The sequence below is a fragment of the Plutella xylostella genome, chromosome 17 (genome assembly GCF_932276165.1).
Source record: "Plutella xylostella chromosome 17, ilPluXylo3.1, whole genome shotgun sequence".
Lineage (NCBI taxonomy): Eukaryota > Metazoa > Arthropoda > Insecta > Lepidoptera > Plutellidae > Plutella > Plutella xylostella.
In genome coordinates, this window is record NC_063997.1 from 7,810,841 (window position 1) to 7,838,547 (window position 27,707).

Consider the following 27,707-nt stretch of genomic DNA (forward strand, 5'->3'; position numbering starts at 1 on the left):
ATAAGAAGTAACATATTTTGTAATATTACAGAGATTTTGTAATTACTTTTATATGTAAAAAAATATAAGTACATTCCATTTTTATATTGTCTTTTATTGCATACCGCTAACCATAGGTACCTACTAAAAATACCACATGCTAATTCCGATAGATGGCGATTCATCATTGGCCTGTTCCAGCCTGTATACCTGGCAGGTGGCTGGCTATCTTGGGACTCTCCCACGGATCTGTTGTTATACCTATGTAGGTATAATAAATATTATAGGGTAGTGCTGGCTCCGCACTTTTCGGCTCTTGCAGTATAAAAGTTTTTTCTTAAAAATAAATCAGAATAATTACGGACGGCTTTCCTCTGTCAGATTCAAGCTTCTCTTTATGGTCTAAGCAGAAGGTTGGGAGAATGCATCAAGGCACAGAGTACACTGCGAGAAGTTTGGTTGTACAACACTGTCACGTAATTCACCATCTAGTCTATGATCACCACTGAGGAAAAAAACACTAGTAATCACGTCAAAATAATCCAAGGAAAATTGGAAAATCAGAGGAAAATCACTATAATATTAATATAGTAGTCTATGAAATTACTAATCATCTGTCTCCTATAGGCACAAAATACTTTGTAGGTTCTTAAATTATGTGTACCTACCATTTACCTACCTTCTTATGTGATGTAAGCCTGCTATCTACCTACACAATTAATTAGCAACGTTATGGTCATGGCCGAAAAACCAGCAACTACTTCCAAATCAGTGTTAAGGATTACATGTGCTTGTATAGTGGTCATTTTCATAATCACTTTATCAGCCTATCAATCGGCCTCACCACCACCGCCAGTAGCACCGAGAATGCCATCCTTGCAGTGGTGGACCGATGGGTTCCCCGACCGACATAGCAACCAGATCATACACTGCTCCAAGCGTGAGGTGTGCCGTGTGACCGACAAAAGACGTGGTCCACTGAAATCTGATGCATACATGTTCTACGCATCTTCCATCGAGATACAAGACCTTCCCTTACCCCGGAATCCCGACAAAAATGTGTGGGCCTTATATCACGAGGAATCGCCGAGAAATATGCCCGAATTAATGCATGAACCGTTCTTAAAGTTGTTCAACTACTCAGCGACTGTAAGTCGACGCAGTAACGTTCCACTAACGTTTCAATATTTGAAAAGTTTGGACAATATCACCAGTGCAAAGTACTTCGTCAGTACAGAGAAAAAGAACTCATATTTGAATTATTTGGCGCCCATATTGTATTTGCAGTCGCAGTGTTGTACGACTACTGAACGAGACGTGTATGTGAAAGAGCTCATGAAATTAATCCCAGTAGATTCTTACGGCGATTGTTTGAATTATAAAAAGCTACCACTTGATATGAAAGAGGACTACTTGAACAAGCTGAACGATGACGCCTTTCTGAAGTTTATAGCAAGATATAAGTTTGTTATAGCGATAGAGAATGGCGTCTGTGATGATTATATCACCGAAAAGTTTTGGCGCGCTATCCAAGTCGGCATTGTGCCTATCTACTTCGGATCTCCAACAATCGAGGACTTTTTCCCCAATAATAAATCTGCAATATTACTAACACAATATCCTAATCCAAAATTGCTCGTAAAATACATCCACCAGTTAAATTCTAACGATAAACTATACGAGGAATATTTAATGCACAAGATCGAAGGAGTCATTTCAAACCATATATTGTTGGATGACTACGCGAAGTATCCGTTTTCAAAGGATGGCAACGTTAGAAAGTTTGAATGCTTTATTTGCAATAAAATATATAAAAGATGGCGTGGCGTCAGGGAGCGAGCTATAGTCAATGAAAGCCATTACAAATGTCCGAAGCCTATATCCGCTCTATCCCTAGCTGTCAATAACGAGAATCAATGGGTCCACGTTTGGGAACATGCGTTACAAACAGCGCAAACACTTTTTGAATATGTTTAAAAACCTTAACTCGAGTTGAGGCTCCTAGATTTCCTTCTAATTTTTATAAGCTTTTTTATACCAATAATGCAAGTATAAGACATTTGTTTGTATTTTTTAATTATTTATCTATGTTTAAAAATAAACAAATGTATACAATATTTCAATATTAATAGTATATTTTTACTTATTAGTGAGTGAATATGAAAAAATAATTATTCTATTGGGCTTAGCACCACTCTGGTATAAGTATTAGTTACGCTAACGTAAACGTTGATTATAAAACTTATCTAAGGGCCTCTACACACCAAAGCCGCTGACCCGGCGGCATAGCCCGGCGGCCTTGTGCCGGCGGGTTAACATAGTACAAAATGAGGCATGATTTTACAAAATGAGGCCGGCGGGTTGAGCCGGCGGCCTGAGCCGCCGGGTCAGCGGCTTTGGTGTGTAGAGGCCTTAACTACGATGCCATTACTGGCAAACTCCGTCTAAAGGCGAGACGGGATGGACTTGATAATGCAGACCTCTTTTGATGACATGCGGAATCGTCTTCGGCACCATTCTGAAAGAAATACAATAAAAGTTTCAACAATACATCCAGAGCCTTCCCGTTATAATGTCTTGCCCATCTGTCCACAACACCGAAGGTTGACGGGTAGAAAAAGCTATTAGAATTAAGTTGGCCATCTTAAAATGTTGTGTGATGTGCTGTATTACTAATAGTAGTCATAATAAACATAAGTACAGTGGAATAAACATAAGTAACTACTGTGGAAGTGCAAATGTATCTATCGTCCTCAATGTGAAGGCAGGTCAATGTAAAATGTGTTAAAATTAATTTCAGTGACTCACACTCATAATGTATGACGAGTGTAAAACTTATTGTGTTGCATCTAGGCACATATTTGATAGATAAATATAGTAAAACTCACGATATGCAGTCGATGATTGGACAGACGGATAGACACAGCGTGCAGCCCGTGCAGTCGTCGGTCACGTGCGGGATGTGCGTTTCCGGGTCGAAGCTGGAACGATAATAATATTATAAATAAATAAATGATAACTATATATATACGGTTTGTAAAGGATATACGATAAGCTCATGGGTATAAAAACAACAGATAAAACAACGTGGGTAACTATGGAAGTAAGGTAGGTACCTAATAAAAAGTTAAGTTTTGCTTGCTTATTTAAATTACTTACATTTTCCAGTGCGTAATATTTAAGTGTTAAAATTATTAAAATCTATTTTTGTCTTTAGAATCGCTGCCGCTGTCTTATAAATACTTAGGTACTTATATTAATAATAATTTAAAGAAGTTAATTATTTCAAAGATAGGATAGCTACTTACTCTATCGCTTGATATCCGGAGTCTGCGCAGGCCATGTAGCATTTACCGCAGTTTATACACATGTCCTGAAAATGAGAAGGTTACTTTTAGCTCGTTGAATAATATAAAAACATCATATTTAATGTGTCATAAGTAGCTTTTATTTAAGTAATCCAATCGACAACAGTGTTTTATGTGTTCCACGACATAGGATTAAATGCCACTATAGTTTCAATGTTTAATCACTTCACAAATAAGCAAAAAACTTTGTTCCTGCATGATAGGTAGGTAACTAGGTAAGTACTTACGTCATCAATCAGAGCAACCACTTGCTTGGTATTATCCAAGTGCTTGTAGGTTCCTATTCTTTCTAACGCTTGGCCCACAATGTTCTCGATTTTCGGCACTTCAATCGCCGGTTCAACCAGTTTTATGGCACTTTCAACCTTGTCATCTTCCAGGATGTCTGATTTTAGTCTGGCAGCGTGCATTATGGCTTCGCGTTTCGCCGCGTAGGGTCCGAAGTGGGCTAACACCTGTAGAATAAATAGATTTTAATTATGTTATTTATTTCAATTTGCCTATGGAACATACTGATTCAGATAGGTAATTATACGAAGAGAGAAAACAGTACCGTAGAAATCCTAACTAATATTATAAATGCGAAAGTAACTGTGTCTGTCTGTCTGTCTGTCTGTCTGTCTGTCTGTCTGTCTGTTACTCTTTCACGCCAAAACTACTGAACGGATTTGAATGAAATTTGGTATACATATGGTCTAGACCCTGAGAAAGAACATAGGCTACTTTTTATCCGGGAATCCACGGGAAATCTTATTAAGGCGAAGCGAAGCTCGCGGGGACAGCTAGTGTTGTATAATTAATTTGTTCAAGTCATATAATTTAAGTAATGTCTTCCTGGAACCTACCAGAATTACTCCCACCTCAGCCACTTGTATTGACAATATTTACTGTAATTGTGATTTTACTAATCATTCTGTAATCAATTGTTTACCATCCGACCACAGTGGGCAAATTATAACGTTTCCTTGTACTTTTGAACGTAAGTCAGCCACTTTCAAGTTCAGACCAGTAACATCATACAGAATTGATAAGTTTAAATCTCGATTGAACAGTAAACTTGGCTACTGTAGAAGCTCTGAAAGAAATCCCAATGATGCCTTTAAGGAAATATTTCAAGGTTTGTCTCAAGAATTTGAAAACGTGTTCACTAAGAAAGAAGTAGATGTTAATTGTAAACTAAGTCTTAATGACTGGGCAACATCGGGAATTTATAAGAGCAGACGTAAATTATATGATCTCTATGAACAGCGTACATTTACTCATGACGATAACTTTAGAGATTATGTAAAGAAATATACAAAGATATTCAAAGCCGTTTGCCACCAAGCTAAATCAGATTATATAAATAGAAAGATTAAAAACTCTAATAACAAGATTAAAACCGTATGGAATATCATTAATACTGAAACCGGGAAGAATAAACCACGTGATTTAAATTTTGAACTTAAAATTAACGATAAAATTGTTTCATCTAGTGAAGAAGTGGCTTCCGTCTTTGAAGATTTTTTCCGTAGTATACCGATAGCTACAACTGAGAACCTTGATTCATCTTGCGCTGAAGCTGAACGTTTGCTAAGAGGGAATGCACCGCCTTGCGATCTCGACTTTCAATTTCATGGTATAAATACACAGACCATAATTACCACTTATAAAGAATTAAATTTAAAAATGACAGAAGATTTATGGGGCATGTCCGTTAAAGTTATTAGTCATGTTATTGATATCCTAGCACCCCACTTGGCTAATCTTTTTAACAGATGCATTGAGGTCGGTGTATTCCCCGATTTGATGAAACTTAGTAAACTAATACCACTTTTTAAATCTGGTGAGAAAAATGATCCCAATAATTTTAGGCCTGTATCAGTTTTGCCAGTACTGAGTAAAATATTTGAAAAAATTATGCTGCATCAAATGCTTTCGCACTTTGGTATTCACGGCCTTCTCCATAACCAACAGTTCGGTTTCACCAAAGGTCGATCTACAACTGACGCTGGTGTCGCGTTGGTCAAACACATATTTAGTGCTTGGGAGGAACGTCTTGATGCTGTGGGTGTATTTTGCGATCTATCGAAAGCATTTGATTGTGTGGATCATGCCACTCTACTTATGAAACTTAAATATTATGGGCTAACTGGCAAAGCTCTTACATTATTGGAATCATACTTGAGCAACAGAACTCAACTAGTTGACATAAATGGAGTGCGTTCGGCTGGCTGTCCTGTCAGTATGGGTGTTCCCCAAGGCTCGATTTTAGGACCATTCTTGTTTCTTGTATATGTTAACGATTTACCGTTTTTGGTAGATAAATTATGTGAGATAGTACTGTTTGCTGATGATACTTCACTTATATTTAAGTTGAAGCGACAAGAAGTCAATTTTGACAATGCAAACAGTACTCTTTCCATAGTTGCTAATTGGTTCACTGTAAATAATTTAGCTCTTAACTCCAAGAAAACAAAATGTATTAAATTCACTTTGCCTAATGTAAGACAAGTAGAGACATATTTGACATTGAATAACGATAAGCTAGAGTTAGTAAATGAAACGGTATTCCTGGGTATTACAATTGACTCAAAGTTGCAATGGGGACCCCATATTGAGAGGATAGCCGGTAGATTGAGTTCTGCAGCTTATGCGGTTAGAACCATTAGACAGTTAACAGATGTAGATACAGCCAGGCTTGTGTATTTTAGTTATTTTCATAGTGTTATGTCTTACGGAATTTTATTGTGGGGACGAGCGGCTGACATTAATCAAATCTTTGTTCTGCAAAAACGAGCAATTCGAGCCATATATGTATTAGGGTCTAGAATTTCATTAAGAGATACGTTTAAGGAAATAGATATACTAACTGTTCCATGCCAATATATCTATGAAAATATTATGTATGTTCGTAAAAACTTAAATTCATTTAGTAAAGTAGGAGCCACTCACGGTATTGAGACCAGAAACAAAAATAAGTTGCTTTTCCCCACACTCAGACTTTCGAAAACAAACACATCATTCATGGGGAACTGTATACGTTTTTATAATAAATTTTCAAATGAAGCAATAAACCTTACTGAGCAAAAATTTAAGAATTATGTTAAAGCTACATTATGTAGTAAAGCTTACTATAGTATAAATGATTATTTAAACGACAAAAACGCGTGGTCTTGTCCACCTCAGCTAAGGCTATTGAAAAAATGAAATGGATATAGGTACTTAAGTAAAATTGTAGGTACTAGATATAAGTAAAAATTGTAATAGATTATAAGGAAAAAGTTGAAAAGATGCTCGAGGAGTTTCTTTCGCCATTTCTTTCCTTCTCAATGACGGGGCCTTTGTGAAATGGTGGTAGATGACTATCGACAAATAATTGTAAAATTTTACGTCGATTAAACCATTTGAATTTTTGAATTTTTTTTTGTAGGACTACGCTGTCACATTGGTGCTGATAGCCCTACGTGTGGATATCTATAGATAGCATTTCTAATCAACAAGGCATCTGAGAGGACTGACATTCTCACATGTTCTTTGGGTGAGTTCGCAAAGGTTATGTTTCATATGTTATGTGTTGATTAGTTTATTGTTTTTTTATTTTTAGTTGTTTGTGTCTTTTTAAGAAAGTTTTTTGTTGTGTTTGTTATTTTTCTTTATTATTGTGTTAGGTTTATCCTGTAAGATAATATAAGTAGTTAATAAATAAATAAATAAATAAATAAAATAAACTTTCTAAATACCTACCTAGTAGGAACCAACTCAAATCGTAGGCATCGCATGCATTTACCATACGAACGCCCCATATACTTAGACCTATAGGAGCTTAACTTATTTTGAAGAAACTTATCTGCATTGATTTAACACCACAGGTAATAAACGCTAAAACACCTACAAACCTTCCCATCATCCCCGTACAGCGTCTGCACGGGTTTCCCCTTCTGGTGCTTGACGGTGGGCGGCGACTGTCCGTTCCAGCCGTCGAGCCCGAGCGAGCGCAGGTATAAGAGGGCTTTCAGACCCGTGCAGTAGTCGTCTATGACGGAAAAGTCTTGGTTTTGGACTGCGCTGCATATCTGGAGTGGAAAAGGATTTCTCTTGAAAAGTGCCCTAGCTAAGTTTAGCACTAAAGTGACTTGTCGATCTTATGCCTATACCGTATACCGCTGCCTCTTTTTATAGCTCACGTTTCTATGTAGAGAAAGACACAATATATAAATGGGCGCCATTACATAAGTAGAAGTAGGCATTCATATAGCGAGATATCGTGAGCCCATTTTCATGTGTTTATAATTAACTATCTGCGTGCGTCAGTACACTACAATTTTAGTATACGAAGACATAATCATACCGAAATGACTGAGCACGCTTATTTTACCATATTTATCCCACTAAGCTATCCGCACCCCATCAACCAACCTGAACAACTGGCGCCCCGCACAGCATAAACGCGAAGGCCGAGTCCGCTGAGTCAATCCCCCCAATACCGAGCACCGGGAAGCCGGGCAGCTTGTTGCCGATAGCGGACACGGCCCGCAGCCCCATCGGGCGCGTCGCGTTGCCTGAGACTCCGCCGTAGGTTGTGCGCTTCTCTGTACCTGTGGGAATGAGGGGGGTTATAAGAATGGTGTGTTTGTCTGTGGTAAGGTGGTAACGTAGGTACCTGATAAATTGATAAACGTAAGTAACGAGTCTTTTCTTTAAAAAAATAATGACAAACATAGTATTAATTTTTCAGTGAGTATATATACATATTATATTTGTATTAATAAATGTACATACCAACAGCTGGCCACGGCGTAGCGTCGGCTTTCACACTCATCAACCCAGACACAGTATTGATGGCCGATACTCCATCCGCACCACCTATAAAACATCATTTTTTAGGTAAGTACCTATGTCAATAAGATAGCAAATCTTACGACGTAGCTTAGGGTTATGTATAGTAGGTATAAGTAGGTATTCGAGAAGATGTCTATTCAATATTGCAGCATAGCCGAGTAGGTAGATATGTAGATACTAAATGAAGTATAAAAATTTAAATCTGCTGCATTTAATAAAAAGTTCTACTGTACATAGGTAGGTATTTTGTTCAAATTACCTTCCTTCGCCGCCATAGCGATGGTGACGATGTCAGTGATGTTCGGCGTTAGTTTCACGAAGAATGGAATTTTAACCGCCTTTCGCACCCACTGGGAGATTCCCTTCACCAGCACTGGATCCTGCGGATGTTAACAAGAAAGTGAGTTTTATTTTTACGTACTAGTAACGCCATCTGCTGGATGGATTAAGTAATGCAGTAGGTGTAATGATCAACCAGACTTCGCTCCAGCAGGCCTGGCCTAAAGAATTAACACTAGATGCAGTCTGAGACTAGGTCGACCAATATTACATCGATGGTGGACTTGTGACAAGTCCTTTAGGGTTATGGAGATGCTGGAGGTGTTGGAGCATCCCCATGCAAAGGGAGGATCCTCCGACCAGGCCGGGTGGTGTGGCCTGGCGGGCAGCTGCCCAACGGTTAGCGTTGGGGATTTCTATATATTGCAGAGTAGGTGAGAAACTTCGAATGCGCGATGTAGGATTTTCATAGTAATTTGCGTAGTTCCCATACATCTTCTCTATATTGCGTTCCGAGCGCCATCTGTTGATCTTCGTCTGAACTAGTGGCTAGGAGTCCGCCACATCACTCCCCCACCGAGACCGGAGGGCGATAGTCTTCAGTGCAGCCGAGAGTCTTGATTGCCAGCCAGTGCCGCGTAGTCCGCAGTGAGTCGGGACTGTGAGTGCGGTGAGGAGTCCCCAGTGAGTCGGGGTGATGCTGCAGTGGCGATGTCCACGGTGAGTCGGGATGAGCCTGCAGTGGAGCATGGTGGCAGAGTGCTGCGTCGACCAGGAGAGGATGGCTCTGCTTGCTGACCGGCCGAAGTGCAGTGGTGCTGTGCCAAGTTGCTGGTGTGGGTCGAGGGTGTGACCAGGCCTGCGCGTTCGCTGCATGCTGGTGGTCATGATGCCCTTTAAGACCGGATGCTGGCTGGTTGGCTCCAGGGGCTGCTTGCCGAGAGTTCTGCTGCACGGCTGTTGAGGTGAGGAGAGAAAGTCGATGGAAGATGGCGTGGAGGCTGCTCTGCGGGTCTTCAGAAGGCTGCGCTGATGTTCTTCACGGGGTCACCAGTATGGAGATGCTGGAGGTGGTAGAGCATCCCCATGCAAAGGGAGGATCCTCCGACCAGGCCGGGTGGTGTGGCCTGGCGGGCAGCTGCCCAACGGTTAGCGTTGGGGATTTCTATATATTGCAGAGTAGGTGAGAAACTTCGAATGCGCGATGTAGGATTTTCATAGTAATTTGCGTAGTTCCCATACATCTTCTCTGTATTGCGTTCCGAGCGCCATCTGTTGATCTTCGTCTGAACTAGTGGCTAGGAGTCCGCCACAGGGTTAAGTATATTAATTTCACTGCTAACCAACTTTTTGAAATCGGTTATGTACCTACGTTTGTTCTACAGGGCATGCTGAGCTGGTGTCTTTTTGACATATTGTTAACTGTATCTTTTTATGTTGTCATAGTTCTGAAGAGTGTCAAATATTCCCCATCTCACCTGCCCACACGCCAGCCCCATGCCCGACTCGCCCATGCCGTGCGGACACGACAGGTTCAGCTCCAGAGCGTCTGCGCCCGCAGCCTCGGCCTTCTGAGCCAGCTCCGTCCAGTCCGCCTCGTTGTAGGAGCACATTATTGATGCTATCACCACCTGGGGGGTGAACATGGTAATGTTAATGACTTCTATATACAGTATTTAACAGATGTTTAGCTCTATCAAAGGCCTACAAAATCTGTCAAATTGAATTTTAAACACTTGTTACCTAAACAATCAATATTTAAAGTTTTTTGTTGTAGTACAGCAAATCAAAGGCAAAGGAAGGCTGAAGGATTTTATTGGTGGTTGTTCTGGAAAGACTTATCTGTTGGTGTTAGAGTCAACAGATATCCGGCTGAGGTGTGGATAAATCATCATCCAACAATCGTATACTGCTGGACATAGGCCTCCACTCTGTTCTCAGCTGATTATGATTGCTTTGGCGATTTTTATTGTTAAATTTCTCCCGGATACACTATTTTGTATGTACCTAGGTAACTTAGTAGGAAAATCCACTATTCACTTTTATTTCGATTGCCGCCCCATTTATACCCCCTTATTCATAGAGAAGTTACAGAACGTTTTAAGTAATAAACTGTTTTGTCCCTCTCCGACAAAGAACAATTTGTTCTTTGACAGAGAGGGACAAAACAGTTTATTAGTTAAAATATATTGTAACTTGTCTATGAATAAGGGGGATAGTCTCTAGCCTACACTTAAAATCCGTACCTTAGTAGGAAAGTCCCTCTTCAGCTCCGCAATACTGCGGCACCAGTACGCCTCGCACTTCTCGGAGATGAGCTCGATGTTGAGGAACGAGCCCTGCGCCGGCCCGTAGTTCTCGCCCGATGTGATGCCGTCTCACTAGGCATTCGAGCCATGACGATACAAACCTTGGTTCGTTGGATCCATCTATAAGTAGCTGATAAAGACCGAGGAGTTGCTTTCGGGTCTTGAATCGTTGATACAGCTGCGCTAGACAGTTTTCCTCCGATCTTCATTCATCCGGTCATCATTAAACCTATCACGCGACTAGAAGAAAGTTCGATCCTTGCTGCAGCCCCATCTATGTTTCCCGTAAGTAAGTTACCTTAGTGGGAAAGTCCCTCTTCAGCTCCGCAATACTGCGGCACCAGTACGCCTCGCACTTCTCGGAGATGAGCTCGATGTTGAGGAACGAGCCCTGCGCCGGCCCGTAGTTCTCGCCCGATGTGGTGCCGCGGACTATGCGGGGTGACACGTTGGTCACTAGGTCCTGGGGGAAAGAGATAAAGGAGGGGTGTTAGAATAATACGAAGAACATACGAGTACCTATATTGTTAGTTTTAAGAGTTATAATAGTATTATCTGATAGTCGGGTGCCACGGGAATGTAATGAGTTTCATTCTCATCATTTCCGCGGCACCCGAAAGCAAATATTCGGCGTTCTTTATAGAATTCAAGATGGTCGAATCGAAAATTCAAAATGGCACCTTTGCTTCCTATTTGGAGGTTTTGAAATAAAAATACTAGTGACCTGTTTTATATAGTTAGTCCTAGGTTTCTAGCTATTTTGATGCGCGGCAGCATCATCAAAATGGCAGCATCAACTACAAAATGGCCGCAATTTTCGATATTGATACCTATAGGTTCCTATCCTATATAAATAGGTCGTTTTCATTTACGTTTTTTTCTAGCTGTTACCTTGTCGAGTCCGAAGGTCTTGGTGACGACGAAGCCCCAGCCCTTCTGGAAGGCGCGGCGGACCATGGCGGCGCTGGTGGTGGGCGGCGCGCTCGCCAGACCGAACGAGTTCTCGAAGCGGATGCCGCACACTGACACTGATATATATCCACCTCTTCGAATGCTGTCTAATATATGCTGACTACTATCACACGATGTACAAGATCCCAGATGGCGGAATGGAAATTTCGTATTTCAAAATGGCGATGGCGATATGTTCACCTCTTCCATGCTATCTAACACTATCACACGCTGAATAATATCCAAGATGGCGGAATTGAAATATCGTAGGTATTTCAAAATGGCGATGGCAGTTGCAAAGTCAAAATGGCGCGAGCGATTTCAAAATGGCCGCAATTTGTTACTTCTCCTTTCTGATCGACGCATTTATACTCGTAGGTAGTTTATTTAGATGGATAGATCGTCTAGTCTAGTATATTAAATTACCTTATCAAGTCCGAAGGTCTTGGTGACGACGAAGCCCCAGCCCTGCTGGAAGGCGCGGCGGACCATGGCGGCGCTGGTGGTGGGCGGCGCGCTCGCCAGACCGAACGGATTCTCGAAACGGATGCCGCAAACTGTGACCGATATGTCCACCTCGTCGATTGGCGAGTGGAACTTGGGCAGCTGGACTGGGGAGGTCGGTATGTCCTGTAAAGATTAAATGGGTTAGTAGAAACGTGGATAGTTGAAGTAGCTACGTATGTCTTGTCAAGCAGGTGGGGGGGTAAGAAAGAGTGTCCACGCCATACATATACAGTTGTCTCACACTTTGAACATTATTATTTCTTACATAGCAGAAACAACACTTAGTGACATCTGTTTGATCTATAGCTTTCGCATCTACAATAATATCTAACGCCATGCGTTTGTACTGAATTAGGCACACAACCAACATATGACACTAGAAACGCAAGACAGAACTCGTATGGAAACCAACAAATCTATGAAATCCTCCCTTTACGCTACCACCTTCGCATCTCCATAGTGGTAACCCCGACGTGATAAACCCTTTTTGATTCCACAATAAACCAGCACTAACCTGCAAACAGCAGTGCATGAACCAGGCGGCCGTCTTGCCGTCGTTGGCGGACTCGACCGTGGTCTCCGCGCCGCCCGCCAGAAGTAGCTACAAAACCAACTATGACACTAGAAGCGCAAGGCACATAAATCGTATGGAAACCAAGAAATCTATATAGCTAAAGCTACATTCGTATCTCGATAGTGGTGACCCCGACGTGATTAACCGTTGATTACACACTAAACCAGCACTAACCTGCAAATAGCAGTCCATGAACCAGGCGGCGGTCTTGCCGTCGTTGGCGGACTCGACCGTGGTCTCCGCGCCGCCCGCCAGGTCCCCGCCCACGAACACGCTAGGGACGGAGCCGCGCATGCTGGTGTTGTCTACTTCGGGCAGGCCCCAGCGGTTCAGTTTGAGGGGAGAGGACTTTGTACGAAATTCTTATAATTCCGGAATTTCGTCCAGAAACCTGTGGCGGGCTCTTTTAGCTACACAACCAACAGAAGGGCTATCACGAGACGCAATTAAGACGTGACAAAAGTTTCGCATCACGCTCACTCACATAGCGCAGCCTAAAGAGCGAGCGCGATGGAGAACTTTTGTCAAGTCTTAATTGCGCCCCGTGCTAGCGAATCAGATGACACTTAAAAGCGCAAGACACAGAATTCGTATAGAAACCAAGAAATCAATATAGCTATAGCTACATTCGCATCTTCATAGTGGTGAACCCGACCTGATAATCCCTTTCCGATACCAGACATAAACCAGCACTCACCTGCAAATAGCAGTGCATGAACCAGGCGGCCGTCTTGCCGTCGTTGGCGGACTCGACCGTGGTCTCCGCGCCGCCCGCCAGGTCCCCGCCCACGAACACGCTAGGGACGGAGCCGCGCATGTTGGTGTTGTCTACTTCGGGCAGGCCCCAGCGGGTCAGTTTCAGAGGGGATAGGACTTTGGACGCAATTTCTGACCATAGAATGACGATCAAAAATTCAGGAATCCGGAAACCTGTGGCGGGTTTTTATAGCCACAAAATCAACAGATGGTACTACAAGCGCAAGATAAGAACTCGTATGGAAACCAACAAATTTATATGATATCTTCGCATCTCCATAGTGATCCCGACGTAATTTATCCGAATAGGGAATTCCGTCCAGAATACTGTGGCAGGCTCCTCCACACAACCGACTATGACACTTGAAGCGCAAGACACAGAAATCGTATCGAAACCAAGAAATCTATATAGCTATAGCTACATTCGCATCTCCATAGTGGTGACCCCGACGTGATAAACCCTTTTTGATTCCAAAATAAACCAGCACTAACCTGCAAATAGCAGTGCATGAACCAGGCGGCCGTCTTGCCGTCGTTGGCGGACTCGACCGTGGTCTCCGCGCCGCCCGCCAGGTCCCCGCCCACGAACACGCTAGGGACGGAGCCGCGCATGCTGGTGTTGTCTACTTCGGGCAGGCCCCAGCGGGTCAGTTTTATAGGACTGGACGAAATTTATGAAAGATTCTCATCATTCCGGAATTCCGCCCAGAAACCTGTGGTGGACTCCTAGCCACACAACCAATATATGTAGAGACTAGTACCGCAAGACACAGAGCGGGCTCTTATAGACAGATGGTACTAGAAGCGCAAGACACAGAATTCGTATGGAAACCAAGAAATCTTAATGAAATCCTAGTTTGCAATGGGGATGCGCTACCACCTTCGCATCTCCATAGTGGTAACCCCGACGTGATAAACCCTTTTTGATTCTAGACTTACTTGTAAATAGCAGTGCATGAACCAGGCGGCCGTCTTGCCGTCGTTGGCGGACTCGACCGTGGTCTCCGCGCCGCCCGCCAGGTCCCCGCCCACGAACACGCTAGGGACGGAGCCGCGCATGGTGGTGTTGTCTACTTCGGGCAGGCCCCAGCGGGTCAGTTTTAGGGGGGAGAGGAGTTTGGACGAAATTTCAGGACACAGAATGACGACATTTATAAAAAAAAATACATTCCGGAATTCCGTTTAGAAACCTATGGCGGTCTCTTATAGTCACACAACTAGCAGAAGGGCTAGCACGGGGCGCATTAAGAGGTGACAAAAGTTTTACATCGCGCAGCCTCAAGAGCGAGCGCGACGGAAAACTTTTGTCACGCCTAAATTGCTCCCTGTGCTAGCGATTCAGATGACACTAAAAGCGCTATACACAGAACTCGTATGGAAACCAAGAAAACTATATGAAATTCTCCCTTTGCTGTGGATATGCGCTACCTACGAATCTCCATAGTGGTGACCCCGACACGATAAACCCTTCTTAATCCACACTAAAACCAGCACTAACCTGCAAATAGCAGTGCATGAACCAGGCGGCCGTCTTGCCGTCGTTGGCGGACTCGACCGTGGTCTCCGCGCCGCCCGCCAGGTCCCCGCCCACGAACACGCTAGGGACGGAGCCGCGCATGGTGGTGTTGTCTACTTCGGGCAGGCCCCAGCGGTTGAATTTCAGGGGGGCGAGGGCTGATATTACTGGAAGATAAATGTTGGATTTAAATAGCTGCCTGTATGAGTCAGCGTTGAGAATAACACAGGGTTTTGTAGATAATCCTTATTCATTCATTCAGTTAGGTATATTGTATTACATAAATTACATTGGCATCTTGTCTGATATACTAGGTCTCCGCGAGCGAAAATAGTAAAAGTAACGACATCTAGTGAAATATTTTTGGGGCAGTTCAACTGACTGAAGACCATTTTCAAAGGATTCGAAAGCCTGGTAGGTGAAATAATATCTTCGAGCTTAGTTAAGTGACAGCAGCAAGACTATAGACTGATTAGCCAGTGACGTAGTTTCAGAAATGTGTTAAACATAAACTTACCATCAGCATCATACAAGCCGGAGCCGAACGCGGAGATGATGTAGTTGGCCTTCAGCTGCGTGACCTGCTCCTCGTCTTCTATCCACTCGCCGTCGTCTAGTTGTTCTGTTCGGCACAGGCGGAGGCCTGCTATCTGGAACAGTATTGGTGGATTAATATTTTGATTTAAATCGGCTAGATGGTGCAGCAGTTATTAACAAGTGAACAATACGCTAAAGATCCTGAATCCTATCTAAAGTAGATTTCATAAATACAGTGCTACTGCCTAAAAGTGGGTTCATCTATGCGAAACCCGTTAGGAAATACGTAAATTTTTGTCTGTTTGAGTTACGCATATTTATTACTTACTTTTCCATCTTTCACGATGACTTCTTTGGGCGACATGAATGGTATAAACTCGCATTTTTCCTCCTTCGCCAGATCGACCTGCAAAAGACCAGTCTTGTGAGTATTTATGCTATCTTGTAAAAGTAATAAGATTAGATAAGATACAGTCATGTAGATTTCTTCTCATAATACCTTATAGGAGTCAATCAAGAATGGAAGGAGATGGAACAAGGATTGCATCTACTGAACCGCTCCTCAATACCTGAATTCCCAAGACTCCTTCTAAATTCACCTGTTTATTAATTATAATTACCTCTTCCGGCACAGCCCGTATGTTAGAAAATCCCTTGCGGAACACGACATACACCCGCTTCGCCCCGCAACACAGGGCTGAGGTCGCGCAGTCGAAGGCCGTGTCGCCCGCTCCTATAGTACTATTACTGAGCCGTGGAGAGAGGGGAGAGCTAGCTTACATTCCTGCGAGAGTGAAAGAGATAGACAATATCTCTTACCTCTTCCGGCACAGCTCGTATGTTAGAGAATCCCTTGCGGAACACGACATACACCCGCTTCGCCCCGCAACGCAGGGCTGAGGTCGCGCAGTCAAAGGCCGTGTCGCCGGCGCCCAGTACTATAACTGAGCCGTGGAGAGAGGGCAGAGCGGGCTTGCATGCGCACATTCCTGTGAGAGAGAGGGAGACAGAGAGTTGGGTGATGAGGGTTTATTTACATCTTGAGAGTTCATAATGAGCATAAAGCGTTGAACAGGTTGAACTTCAGCACAGTTTATAGATATTTTTGTGTATGGACGAGAGACCCATTATTGAACGGAGGGATGTCACAAATTGACTGCACTAAATACTTCAGCCAATAGCGATATAATCAGTGCGTGTTGTGTTTTAAGGACGAGGTATCCAGGACATCAAGGTAAGGGGATATGGGGGCATGTGGTGTGGCTGGGTTTTAATGGGAAGGGAAGCCGCTTGTTATTATACGGCAGTCTTCGTTCTTTTCACCGTCTGTAAATATCCGATAAAACGGCTACGAACATCATATCATACATCGCGTATGCACTTGGTCACCATAACTTAACATTCGCCAGGCCTTCACATCAGAATTCATAGTGACTACATTCACCTTTCTTGCTGCCCTTAGACACGAGCGGCAGGAAGTCCTTGCTGGTGTAGAAGCCCATGTCCTGGGTGAGGCCCTTGAATATCGGCACGCTCTTCGGCTCAGGCAGACCCACGCCCACGAACACCGCTGAGTGACCGGATTTCAGAAGACCCTGTTAGGTGAAGAAATGAGATATTAATTGAATATACAGGGAGGCGGCACTAATATGTGGTGGAACTAACGAAACAGGGTAGTAGAGTTAGAGGATATCATTTCCTAAAATTGTCAGGCACCTAGGTTATAAAGGCCGCCTTTATATGTTACCCACCTTTTGTACTTATTTAAATGCTATTTATTTTAGTGCTATAAATGCAGGAGCCTGAGCGACCAATGCGACAATCATGGGTACAAAATCTACGCCAGAGGTTCCAGCTGAGCACTCATTATTCCGTGCAGCGGACTCCAAGACGGAAATCACTCAGGATGATTTCTAAACCTACTCTAGGAGATGACACATGAAGAAGGAAATGCATAAAATAACCATTCCTTCTACTCCAAGAGTTCCAGTACCGACAGCAATAAAAATAAGGTAAGTAAATTATTTACATCAACAGTGATGTCGCTAGTGGAGAGTTTCCTGCCGGTGACGATTTTCACTCCGAGGTTTTTGACCAGCTCGATCTCGTACTGGACCACGTTGTAGGGCAGCCGGTACTGAGGGATCTCCGCTGAACTGGAAAAAAGAGTTTTATTTACGTAATTACCATGTATTATTAAGGGGGAGGAGTGGGGGGACACTTGGGCATTATAAGTATTCTACGTTTATGCTAACCTCAATGACAAAGTTTACAGAAATTTTCACCTAGCGAACGTTGGTGGATGTGATGTTCATTGGGCGAAAGATTATGAGGTTTAACAGCTATAGTTCATGGTTGAATCGACTGTGGATGAGACTCGGATAATAAGAAAGCTACATTCAAAAGTATTGACATAAACGATATTATATGACCTACTATGAGAACACGTTTGTAGAAAGAGATAGGAACTATAATCGACACACTCACCTCAATCCACCCACATACTGCTCCTTCTCATAGATCGTTATATCCTTATACCCGAGTCGGGCCAGGAAACAAGCGCAGCTGATGCTGGCGGGCCCGCCGCCTAGTAGCGCGATCTTCATGGCCCCGCCCTTAGGCAGGGGAGGGGTGGCGGGGTCCAGCGTTTGTGGGATGCCCATCTTCATGAATGTCTGGGAGGAAATGTGATGTTAGGGTGTTTTCTTGATATTGTTATATATATACATAATTTCAGCTTGTTAGAGGAATAAGCGACTTTCCAGATCTACTCTCTAAAATTAATATTTATGCACCTGCGCGATCATTTAGGATGAATAAACACAAGAAACTCCTATATACTAAGGGCGTGTAGTACATTTAACAGGTTGTGCAGCGAAATCGATCTTGACATTTTCAGAAGTAGCATCGAATCCTTTAAAACTCATTTTATTCGGACTTTTGTAGCATCAACTCAACAACTGTGCTAAATAAATTAATTAATCATATCTACTCAAGTGGTTCTTGTTGTTTTTTTTGTATCTAGATGTGTTCGACCAAAATATTTAAAAGTAGGTACTTTAGTACATTTATCTGTGAAAGCTTGTCATTAGCTTTAAGATACCTGTTTTCATGTATTTATTATTTGTGTGACAAGCTTTCCTAATAAAATAAAATAAAATAAATAATTTATAAGGTATATTATCTAGTAGGAAACCTTACTTTAATAGTGTCCTCGTTAATCTCAAGAATAAAGAAACAGGGTTAGCAAAGATTATGCCCTTCTTATGGTATAACAGACACCGATAAAGAAATAAAATGAAAATGGCGGCCATTCCATGACAGATAGACAATGCGTTATTTCATATTGTTAGTTTACCAGTTAACTAAAGGTGAACGAATTAATTGGAATCGTCCCCATCGTCGTCACATACCTCCACAGCGAAATGCTGCAGTCCTCCAATATTGATGGCACCTTCCTCACTAGCGTGCAGGTTGCACCCGCCCACGCAGAGGTCGCTAGTGGGACACACCATGCCGCACGTCAGGCCCAGAGGGTTGTCTGAGAGGATCGCCTTGGCTGCGCCGTAGTAGTTCTGTGAAAATATGTGGTGGTCAAACATAGTGGAGGATAGATTGGAATTCTATGGACGTCTATGGCTGACAATGGTTTTGGAAGTGATCGCATAGATCATAAAAATAAAGATGGGTCAGCAATAGCGGGGAATATGTTTTGTACATTCATCATTATCTTCAGCCCATAGACATAGGCTTCTCCCAAGGAGAACCATAATGCTCTGTAGTCGGCCTTCTTCATCCAGCCACTACCGGCTACTTGTCTAAGGTCGTCGGTCCAGCGGGACTCACGTTGATACTCACCGTAAGATAACTTGAATATTCATGATTAAGTAGTACCTACTCGTTTTAAGATCCATAGAACTCATTTGTATTCATAGCGACGTTTGAAGACGCATGTTTACCAACAGGCCACCCGGCTTGTTAGTACAATATGACAACATCCAGTTTTTGCTTTGGTATGATCAGCTGAGAGAAGGCTGGTGTTAACCAAGCAGGTTAATAAACTGTACCACATGGAAAACAATATCATAAACTAAGCGTCGAGGAGGTATACAGATAGGAAAAACGATATGATAGGTTAGTAACTAGATACCTACAGTAGGAGTCTGTAGATATATATCTACTAGATACCTATTTATTTGCGCAGCTGCGAGTTATTTAGCCATAGCCATAGCCGATCGAGTTGAATAATTTGCATGCTTTTGAATATTATAAATATTTATCTATTCGCCTTCGTATCTTTTGTCTATGGATAGGGCCTGGCCTACGTGAGGTATCTAAACATCAGATAAATATTTACTTAAGTAGTTATTTGCCACCAGTCATTAAGTACCTATCTATCTACTTACAACCAGGGGTGTATTTAAAATATCCACCAAAGGGTCATGATATATCGTCATTTGATTTCTTCCAGAATAGCCTTCCTTAGAGACAAACCTATAAAGCTACCGCAGCCACCTTAATAGCAATGCTATGTGGAGTGTACAGAGTCAAACCTAAGCACCTGTAAAAAACTTGCCTTGGACCATATTTGGCGTATTTACCATATCCACCATGAACCTTATCTCTAACATATCTTCCAGCCTACCTTATTAGCGATGCTGGTAATGAAGCTCTTGACGTCTATCTGCGTGGGGCAGGACTTCTGGCACGGCGCGTCCGCGCACTTGAGGCACCGCGCCGCCTCCTTCAGCGCGCCTCTCTCGGACAGCGTCGTGTGCTTGATGTTATTACTACTAGCGACGGATTCACATTGTTTCAGACTACCTACCTAAATACATTATATATATTTCCGATCAGATGATCAAAATCGTGGCCTCATCATGAATTCTTCGTTAAGCCTCGTATCCACTTGAGCATGCTCAGCCATCTCCACTTGAGCCGCTCATTCGCGCGAGCGTGCTCATGCAAGTGGTTCAGAGACAAACCTATAAAAAAACTTACCATAGCCACTTTAATAGCGATGCTATGTGGCGTGTACTTAGAGTCAAACCTAAAAAATACTTCCACCAACCTTATTAGCGATGCTGGTAATGAAGCTCTTGACATCTATCTGCGTGGGGCAGGACTTCTGGCACGGCGCGTCCGCGCACTTGAGGCACCGAGCAGCTTCCTTCAGCGCGCCTCGCTCGGACAGCGTCGTGTGCTTCATGTCATTACTACTAGCGACGGATTTACATTGTTTCAGACTACCAACCTAATACATTATTCCGATATTTCCGATCAGATAATCAAAATCGTGGCCGCATCATTTGAATTCTTCGTTACGCCTCGTATACACTTGAGCATGCTGAGCCGTCTCCACTTGAGCCGCTCGCATGAGCCGCTCATTCGCGCGAGCGTGCTCATGCAAGTGGGGATACAAGGCTTTAGAGACAAACCTATAAAGCTACCATAGCCACTTTAATAGCGATGCTATGTGGCGTGTACTTAGAGTCAAACCTAAAAAAACTTGCACAAACCTTATTAGCGATGCTGGTAATGAAGCTCTTGACATCTATCTGCGTGGGGCAGGACTTCTGGCACGGCGCGTCCGCGCACTTGAGGCACCGCGTCGCCTCCTTCAGCCCCCGCGCTCGGACAGCGTCGTGTGCTTGATGTCAGTACTACACTACTAGCGACGGATGCACTGATTTTGATGAATTATGACCAAGAATAGAACTCTATCAAGTCACCTCTCAACGCTACCGTAGTAGCAATGCCTCACAAACATAAAAAAAACGCGTTGTCATTGTTTCCGACGACCTTATACCTACATTATTCCAATATTTTCGATCAGATGATGAAAATCGTGGCCTCATCATTTGCTTTCGTCCAGATACAAGTACAAACCTATAAAGCTACCGTAGCCACTTTAATAGCAATACTATGTGGCGTGTACTTACAGTCAAACCTATAGGCACAAACCTTGTTAGCGATGCTGGTAATGAAGCTCTTGACGTCTATCTGCGTGGGGCAGGACTTCTGGCACGGCGCGTCCGCGCACTTGAGGCACCGCGCCGCCTCCTTCAGCGCTCCTCGCTCGGACAGCGTCGTGTGCTTGATGGCATTACTACAAGCGACGGATTCACTGATTTTGATGAATTATGGCCAAGAATAGAACTCTATCAAGTCACCTCTCAAACATCAAAAACCGCGTTGTCATGTCTCGGTCGACCTAATGCCTAGATTATTCCGATATTTCCGATCAGATGATCAAAATCGTAGCCTCATCATTTGAATCTTCCAGATTAGCCTTAGAAACAAACCCTATGAAGCTACCGTGGCGTGTCATCACGACCCATCACGTCCCCACTGCTGGGGCACGGGTCCTTCCAACTAAAGAAGGGACTTACTTAGAGTCAAACCTATGCATACACCTATAAACAACTTGCACAAACCTTATTAGCGATGCTGGTAATGAAGCTCTTGACATCTATCTGCGTGGGGCAGGACTTCTGGCACGGAGCGTCCGCGCACTTGAGGCACCGCGCCGCCTCCTTCAGCCCCCGCGCTCGGACAGCGTCGTGTGCTTGATGGCATTGCTACTAGCGACGGATTCACTGATTTTGATGAATTAGGACAGAGAACAAGACTCTATCAAGTCACCTCTCAAACATCAAAAAACGCATTATCATTGTTTCGGACGACCTAATACATTATTCCGATATTTCCGATCAGATGATCAAAGTCGTAGCCTCATCATTTGTTTTCGTCCTGATACAAACCTATAAAGCTACCATAGCCACTTTAATAGCGATGCTATGTGGCGTGTACTTACAGTCAAACCTATAGGCACAAACCTTATTAGCGATGCTGGTAATGAAGCTCTTGACGTCTATCTGCGTGGGGCAGGACTTCTGGCACGGCGCGTCGGCACACTTGAGGCACCGCGCGGCCTCCTTCAGCGCGCCTCGCTCGGACAGCGTCGTGTGCTTCATGTCTTACTACTAGCGACGGATTCACATTGTTTCAGACTACCTACCTAATACATTATTCCGATATTTCCGATCAGATAATCAAAATCGTGGCCTCATCATTTGAATTCTTCATTAAGCCTCGTATCCACTTGAGCATGCTCAATTGCTCAGCCGTCTCCACTTGAGCCGCTCGGATGAGCCGCTCATTCGCGCGAGCGTGCTCATGCAAGTGGGGATACTTACAAGGCTTTAGAGACAAACCTATAAAGCTACCATAGCCACTTTAATACCAATGCTATGTTATGTTTACTATGAGTCAAACCTACAAACACACAAACCTTATTAGCGATGCTCGTGATAAAGCTCTTGACGTCTATCTGCGTGGGGCAGGACTTCTGGCACGGCGCGTCCGCGCACTTGAGGCACCGCGCGGCCTCCTTCAGCGCGCCTCGCTCGGACAGCGTCGTGTGCTTGATGTCGTCGAAGTTCTTGGTTAGGGTCGGACATGTCTGGAACATTCGATGGGGATTAATCAGGTTACAGAAGGCCTGGTTACAGAAGGCCTAGCACGGGGCGCAAGACGCTGACGTCAAAGTCTCAAAGCCGCGCGATGTGAGTGTGTTTTGTCACATCTTGGCGTGCGCGTCTCGGGCCCCGTGCTAGGGCGTGGGGTGTATACTCAGGGTGTGTACTTAACTATATTGAGTTAGTAAGAGGTGCGGAATGTTGGTGATATGTATAAGAAAAGAGATCAATGTTAAAAAAAGACATTGAAATATAAGGGTATCCAAATGTGAAGGGAGGACAACCTGTAGGAAGATGAATTTTGATGATAACGTAAAAGCAAAAGGCTTTAAAGGAAGAAAACTTGCCGCTAGCTTACCCTAAGAACATAACATCTATAGAGGTATAGGGTAACGTAACGTACCTTGGGACGCTTGTACCTCGGGACAATGATTTTATTTTTAAAACTGGCAAAAGAGGATGGGCAAAAATATATGGGAGCTGGGACCACCCTCCAATAGCAATAAGACTAACGTCGTTGGATAGGTCTTGTCAATAGGAATAACTTTTGCTTTGACAGCTTTGTTGTCACAGTTGTCCGTTCAGAGATATATGACTTATAAGTTCCGATACTCGTCAGTTCATCTTACTGCTATTGGAGGCTGGATCACCCTCCAATAGCAGTAAGACTAACGTATTTGGATAGGTCTTGTCAATAGGAATAACTTTTACTTTGACAGATTTGTTGCCACAGTTGTCCGTTCAGAGATATATGACTTATAAGTTCCGATACTCGTCAGTTCATCTTACTGCTATTGGAGGCTGGACCACCCTCCAATAGCAGTAAGACTAACGTCGTTGGATAGGTCTTGTCAATAGGAATAACTTTTGATTTGACAGTTTTGTTGACACAGTGGTCCGTTCAGAGATATGTGACTTATAAGTTCCGTTTGTTGGCGGTAAATAGCAGTAAGATGAACTGACGAGTATCGGAACTTATAAGTCATATATCTCTGAACGGACAACTGTGACAACAAAGCTGTCAAAGCAAAAGTTATTCCTATTGACAAGACCTATCCAATTACGTTAGTCTTACTGCTATTGGAGGGTGGTCCAGCCTCCAATAGCAGTAAGATGAACTGACGAGTATCGGAACTTATAAGTCATATATCTCTGAACGGACAACTGTGACAGCAAAGCTGTCAAAGCAAAAGTTATTCCTATTGACAAGACCTATCCAACGACGTTAGTCTTACTGCTATTGGAGGGTGGTCCAGCCTCCAATAGCAGTAAGATGAACTGACGAGTATCGGAACTTATAAGTCATATATCTCTGAATGGACAACTGTGACAACAAAGCTGTCATAGCAAAAGTTATTCCTATTGACAAGACCTATCCAACGATGTTAGTCTTAATGCTATTGGAGGGTGGTCCCAATCTGCCCATTGTCTTTTAACAAAGTATCATTCTACCCTATGCGTAGTGTTTTACTCGCTTGGCCAAACTAGTGAGTCTCGTGATCATACCGGGATCGAGTGTGAGGTGAAGACAACATTAAGTTTTTTGGAGACAAAATTTACTTTTGTATAGTTTTTTGAGTTGCTTTATCTCATTGAGGCATGCTCAAAATTGAGACATGGATATCACGTATATATTTTCAGTTATTTCATTTTTATGATACGGCAATTATCCGAAAGATTCCTAACATAAAAATAAAGATACTGATTTTTTTTTGTTAAAAATTGCTTTTTTGTACCTTGGGACACGATGAAATTTGTACCTTGGGACACTATTTCCTATGGTTTTGTACTATGGAGACTGCTAACTTCTAAATTACGTCTTATATCTCTGTTCTTATAAGTGGCAGAGTGAAACTGGAATGAAGAGTGTTGCATTCAGTCTGGAACGTTTGAAACAAGCAGTAGATAAAGTAAAAACAGGAGAAAATATTCCTTATTTATTTTATATAAAGTGAATGTTCATTTTTGTAACGTAAAATTCATACAAAATCGCAAAATATAATTTCGTTATAAACTAATGATAATATGATGTCAATGTAGTTATAAAATTTCCATGATTACAGGACTTTTTGCTAAAAATATTATAAATCAATTTGTCCCAAAGTACACTTAAGAGTTTCCCAAGGTACAAACGTGTAACGTACCTTGGGTCAAAACGGTTGGTTATATATCCTACCGAATAAAGTAAATTTCACATTAATATCTTAGTTGTACGCTGCAATATCTTCATTCAAAGTTAATGCAGTTATATTAATGCAGTTATATTATGTGCACTCTGTTTAACATTGTATTTTTATATACACTTAAGGATACCTATTACTGGCCTTACCTTAAACACACTACTTATTGTATAATCTACTTCATAACGCTGTTGGTTATCTATAAATAAATAAATAAATAAATAAGTAGTCGAAAGTGTCCCTAGGTACGTTACGTTACCCTAGTACTTACCTATCTAAGAATAACACGACTTCTAATCAGTAAGTACCTTATCAATACATATTAGTTAATCATTTGCATTATCATTTATAATCTGAATGAAAAACTACACCATTAATTTATGGTTAAAGTTAAATGAACCACGACTACGCTTCAAATAGGTACTTACCCATAGTTTAATCTTACATAACGAGTGGCATTAGACTGAAGGAAGCCTACACCTTAACTAAGAAGATAAAAGAGAGAAAGATATGCCCAGCTTACCGTGCACTTCCTGTCGGAGTTCCTCTTCCAATGCTGCTTGTTCAGCTTGGTCTGCGCCGACGGCACCAGGTTGGTGAACGGCTTCACCGTCGGGTTCAACCTTAGGAGGTTCTGTCGACATTCGACAAACTCGTATTAACAAAGGTTTAAGTAGGCACTTTATTACAGCAATCATCATCATAAGAGTACCTAGATAACTACTACTTACATTAATATTAACTTTTTACCACATTTGCACAAGTCTGCGCGCACATTTTAACAGAAAACCCATAACTTCCAAAAAACTGTGCAGGAAATGTCTGTGACTGGTGCTGCAATAGATCATCATCATCATCATCACCAACCCGTAATCTTCCACTGGTATGGGAACATAACATAGATCTGTGGGTGTTGAATAGATCAAGGGTAGAGATAATTACTAGCTACTATTTAGGCTGCTTGGAGGTAGCTGATGGAACATCATAACAAATGACGACGCTCTAATTTTTCATCTGATACAGAAACACAAACAACTTCAAAAAACCTTGTTTGTTTACAAACCAAACAATACCTATTCTCTAAAACCAGTTGGTTATTGACAAACGTTAAATGTTATTACGTAGGTCATCTTTTGTTATCGGCATTTAAAAAAAATGTTATCTCTAAATATGTTTACATCTTGGGAATAATAAAATGTAAAACGTATGCTGGCGGCAATAACATCTGAAATTAGGTAATTTAGGTACATGTTGAAAATCATCAAAATATTTGGTATAAGATTCAATAATCATCAGTCAACAATCAGTAAAAAATATACCAAATTAGGCACCTAGGTATGCCTACTAAGTACTATAGGTATAGTTAAAATAGGATCTTTGTCAAGATAAATATTATGGTAAGTACCTAACAACAACATCCCTACATAAAATTTTGTAATCGCTATCTAAAGTCGGGTTAACTGCACCAGTGCACCATAACAATGATCTATACCTACAGCTGAATGATAAAAAACTATAATTACATCATTACTGACCTCAATATCGGGCAACTCCTTACTCAGCATCACTTTCGACATGGTGGCAAATTGGACTTAACTCCCACAAGATAAAGTTCAGAGTTAAACTGCGAAGATAACACTGTAAATATTAATTTTCAATTGAAATTAATCACTATTCACGAACGATGTAGAGGACTGCTCACTGGCAGCGCCAATCTACAACTGTCTTTAAACTAGTTTAGTGACTCGAGTTCGTAAATTACATTTCACATTATCGCTCGAAACTTGTCATGTTACTAGCCATAAATGAGAGACGCAAGGACGTAGGGTGTGTCCAGGCGATAGTTATTTATCTAATACGCGATAAATATTTACTTAACAATATTATTATTCTACCAGTTTTAGTACTGATTTATACCAGCAGGATCTATTTTAACTAGAGGACTTAAAGGACCTCATTAGAAATGAAGTCGAATAGATCTAGCCTTAGCTGAAGTGACAGTAGGCCTACTATATCTGCCGATGAACCGATCACCGTCGGCGTTGGGATAAACGTGTTCCATGTAGAGAAGAGACCGCGAATAGTAGTGGCTGATGCTGTTGGAGGAGACCGAAGACAGAGTTGCTGCTAGGAGTCCTAAGGATTTGCCATGATTAGTGATCTATGACATGAGCATAATATTATCTTTTAACAGTTGTAACTATACTAATATCGTTATCTTTATGTTCTAAGATAGTGGAAATTCAATATTTATTTATGTAAGTAAGTAGGTATTAATTATTTTGTTTAACTTATCTTTTGTGTTGCCAAGTAAAACAAAAAGTTCTTACTCTGTTCACATCCAAGATAAGTAATAAGAATAAGCTAATTAGTTTAAATTTATCGATCAGCTGTATAATAAGAATCCCAACTGATAATACATTAAGTACAGGTAGGTATTTAAAGGGAT

General features: G+C 42.2%; 2 protein-coding genes across 9 annotated transcripts; one reads left to right on the plus strand and one right to left on the minus strand.

Moving 5' to 3' along the window:
- The first annotated feature begins 12 nt into the window (after window positions 1–12).
- LOC105396949 (alpha-(1,3)-fucosyltransferase 10) lies at window positions 13–2,108 on the plus strand. Its single transcript, XM_038109098.2, has one exon. The coding sequence runs from the start codon at window positions 712–714 to the stop codon at window positions 1,954–1,956; it is 1,245 nt and encodes a 414-aa protein (XP_037965026.2). The 5' UTR covers window positions 13–711; the 3' UTR covers window positions 1,957–2,108.
- On the minus strand, window positions 2,090–27,011 carry LOC105388988 (dihydropyrimidine dehydrogenase [NADP(+)]). Of its 8 annotated transcripts, none has more exons than XM_048627014.1 (24): window positions 26,794–27,011; window positions 25,782–25,892; window positions 22,892–23,062; window positions 19,011–19,172; window positions 18,085–18,272; window positions 17,627–17,753; window positions 17,042–17,192; window positions 16,417–16,586; window positions 15,926–16,003; window positions 15,578–15,710; window positions 15,211–15,227; window positions 12,963–13,130; window positions 12,134–12,337; window positions 11,176–11,219; window positions 10,694–10,814; window positions 9,926–10,078; window positions 8,428–8,548; window positions 8,109–8,192; window positions 7,746–7,924; window positions 7,226–7,402; window positions 3,575–3,802; window positions 3,288–3,352; window positions 2,868–2,960; window positions 2,090–2,497 (listed from the first exon to the last, which is right to left on the minus strand). In XM_048627014.1, the coding sequence occupies exons 1-24, from the start codon at window positions 26,833–26,835 to the stop codon at window positions 2,407–2,409; spliced, it is 3,078 nt and encodes a 1,025-aa protein (XP_048482971.1). In that variant the 5' UTR covers window positions 26,836–27,011; the 3' UTR covers window positions 2,090–2,406. The 8 variants fall into 8 exon arrangements, with proteins under 8 accessions (XP_048482971.1, XP_048482970.1, XP_048482968.1 ...); XM_048627013.1 differs by lacking the exon at window positions 12,963–13,130 and having other exon boundaries at window positions 2,090–2,229; window positions 2,396–2,497; window positions 15,043–15,227; window positions 26,794–27,009; XM_048627011.1 differs by lacking the exon at window positions 12,963–13,130 and having other exon boundaries at window positions 2,090–2,235; window positions 2,396–2,497; window positions 15,043–15,227; window positions 26,794–27,009.
- Between the last annotated feature and the right edge of the window lie 696 nt (window positions 27,012–27,707).

Bases quoted from the DNA above. Each gene is read 5' to 3' on its own strand.
- LOC105396949 (XM_038109098.2), top strand. From the start codon at position 712: ATGGTCATGGCCGAAAAACCAGCAACTACTTCCAAATCAGTGTTAAGG.
- LOC105388988 (XM_048627014.1), bottom strand. From the start codon at position 26,835: ATGTCGAAAGTGATGCTGAGTAAGGAGTTGCCCGATATTGAG. The intron at 17,754-18,084 runs GTGAGTGTGTCG...TCTTTTTTCCAG, and splicing joins CAGTATGTGGGTGGATTGAG to TTCAGCGGAGATCCCTCAGT. The intron at 7,925-8,108 runs GTATGTACATTT...TCATTCCCACAG, and splicing joins TACGCCGTGGCCAGCTGTTG to GTACAGAGAAGCGCACAACC.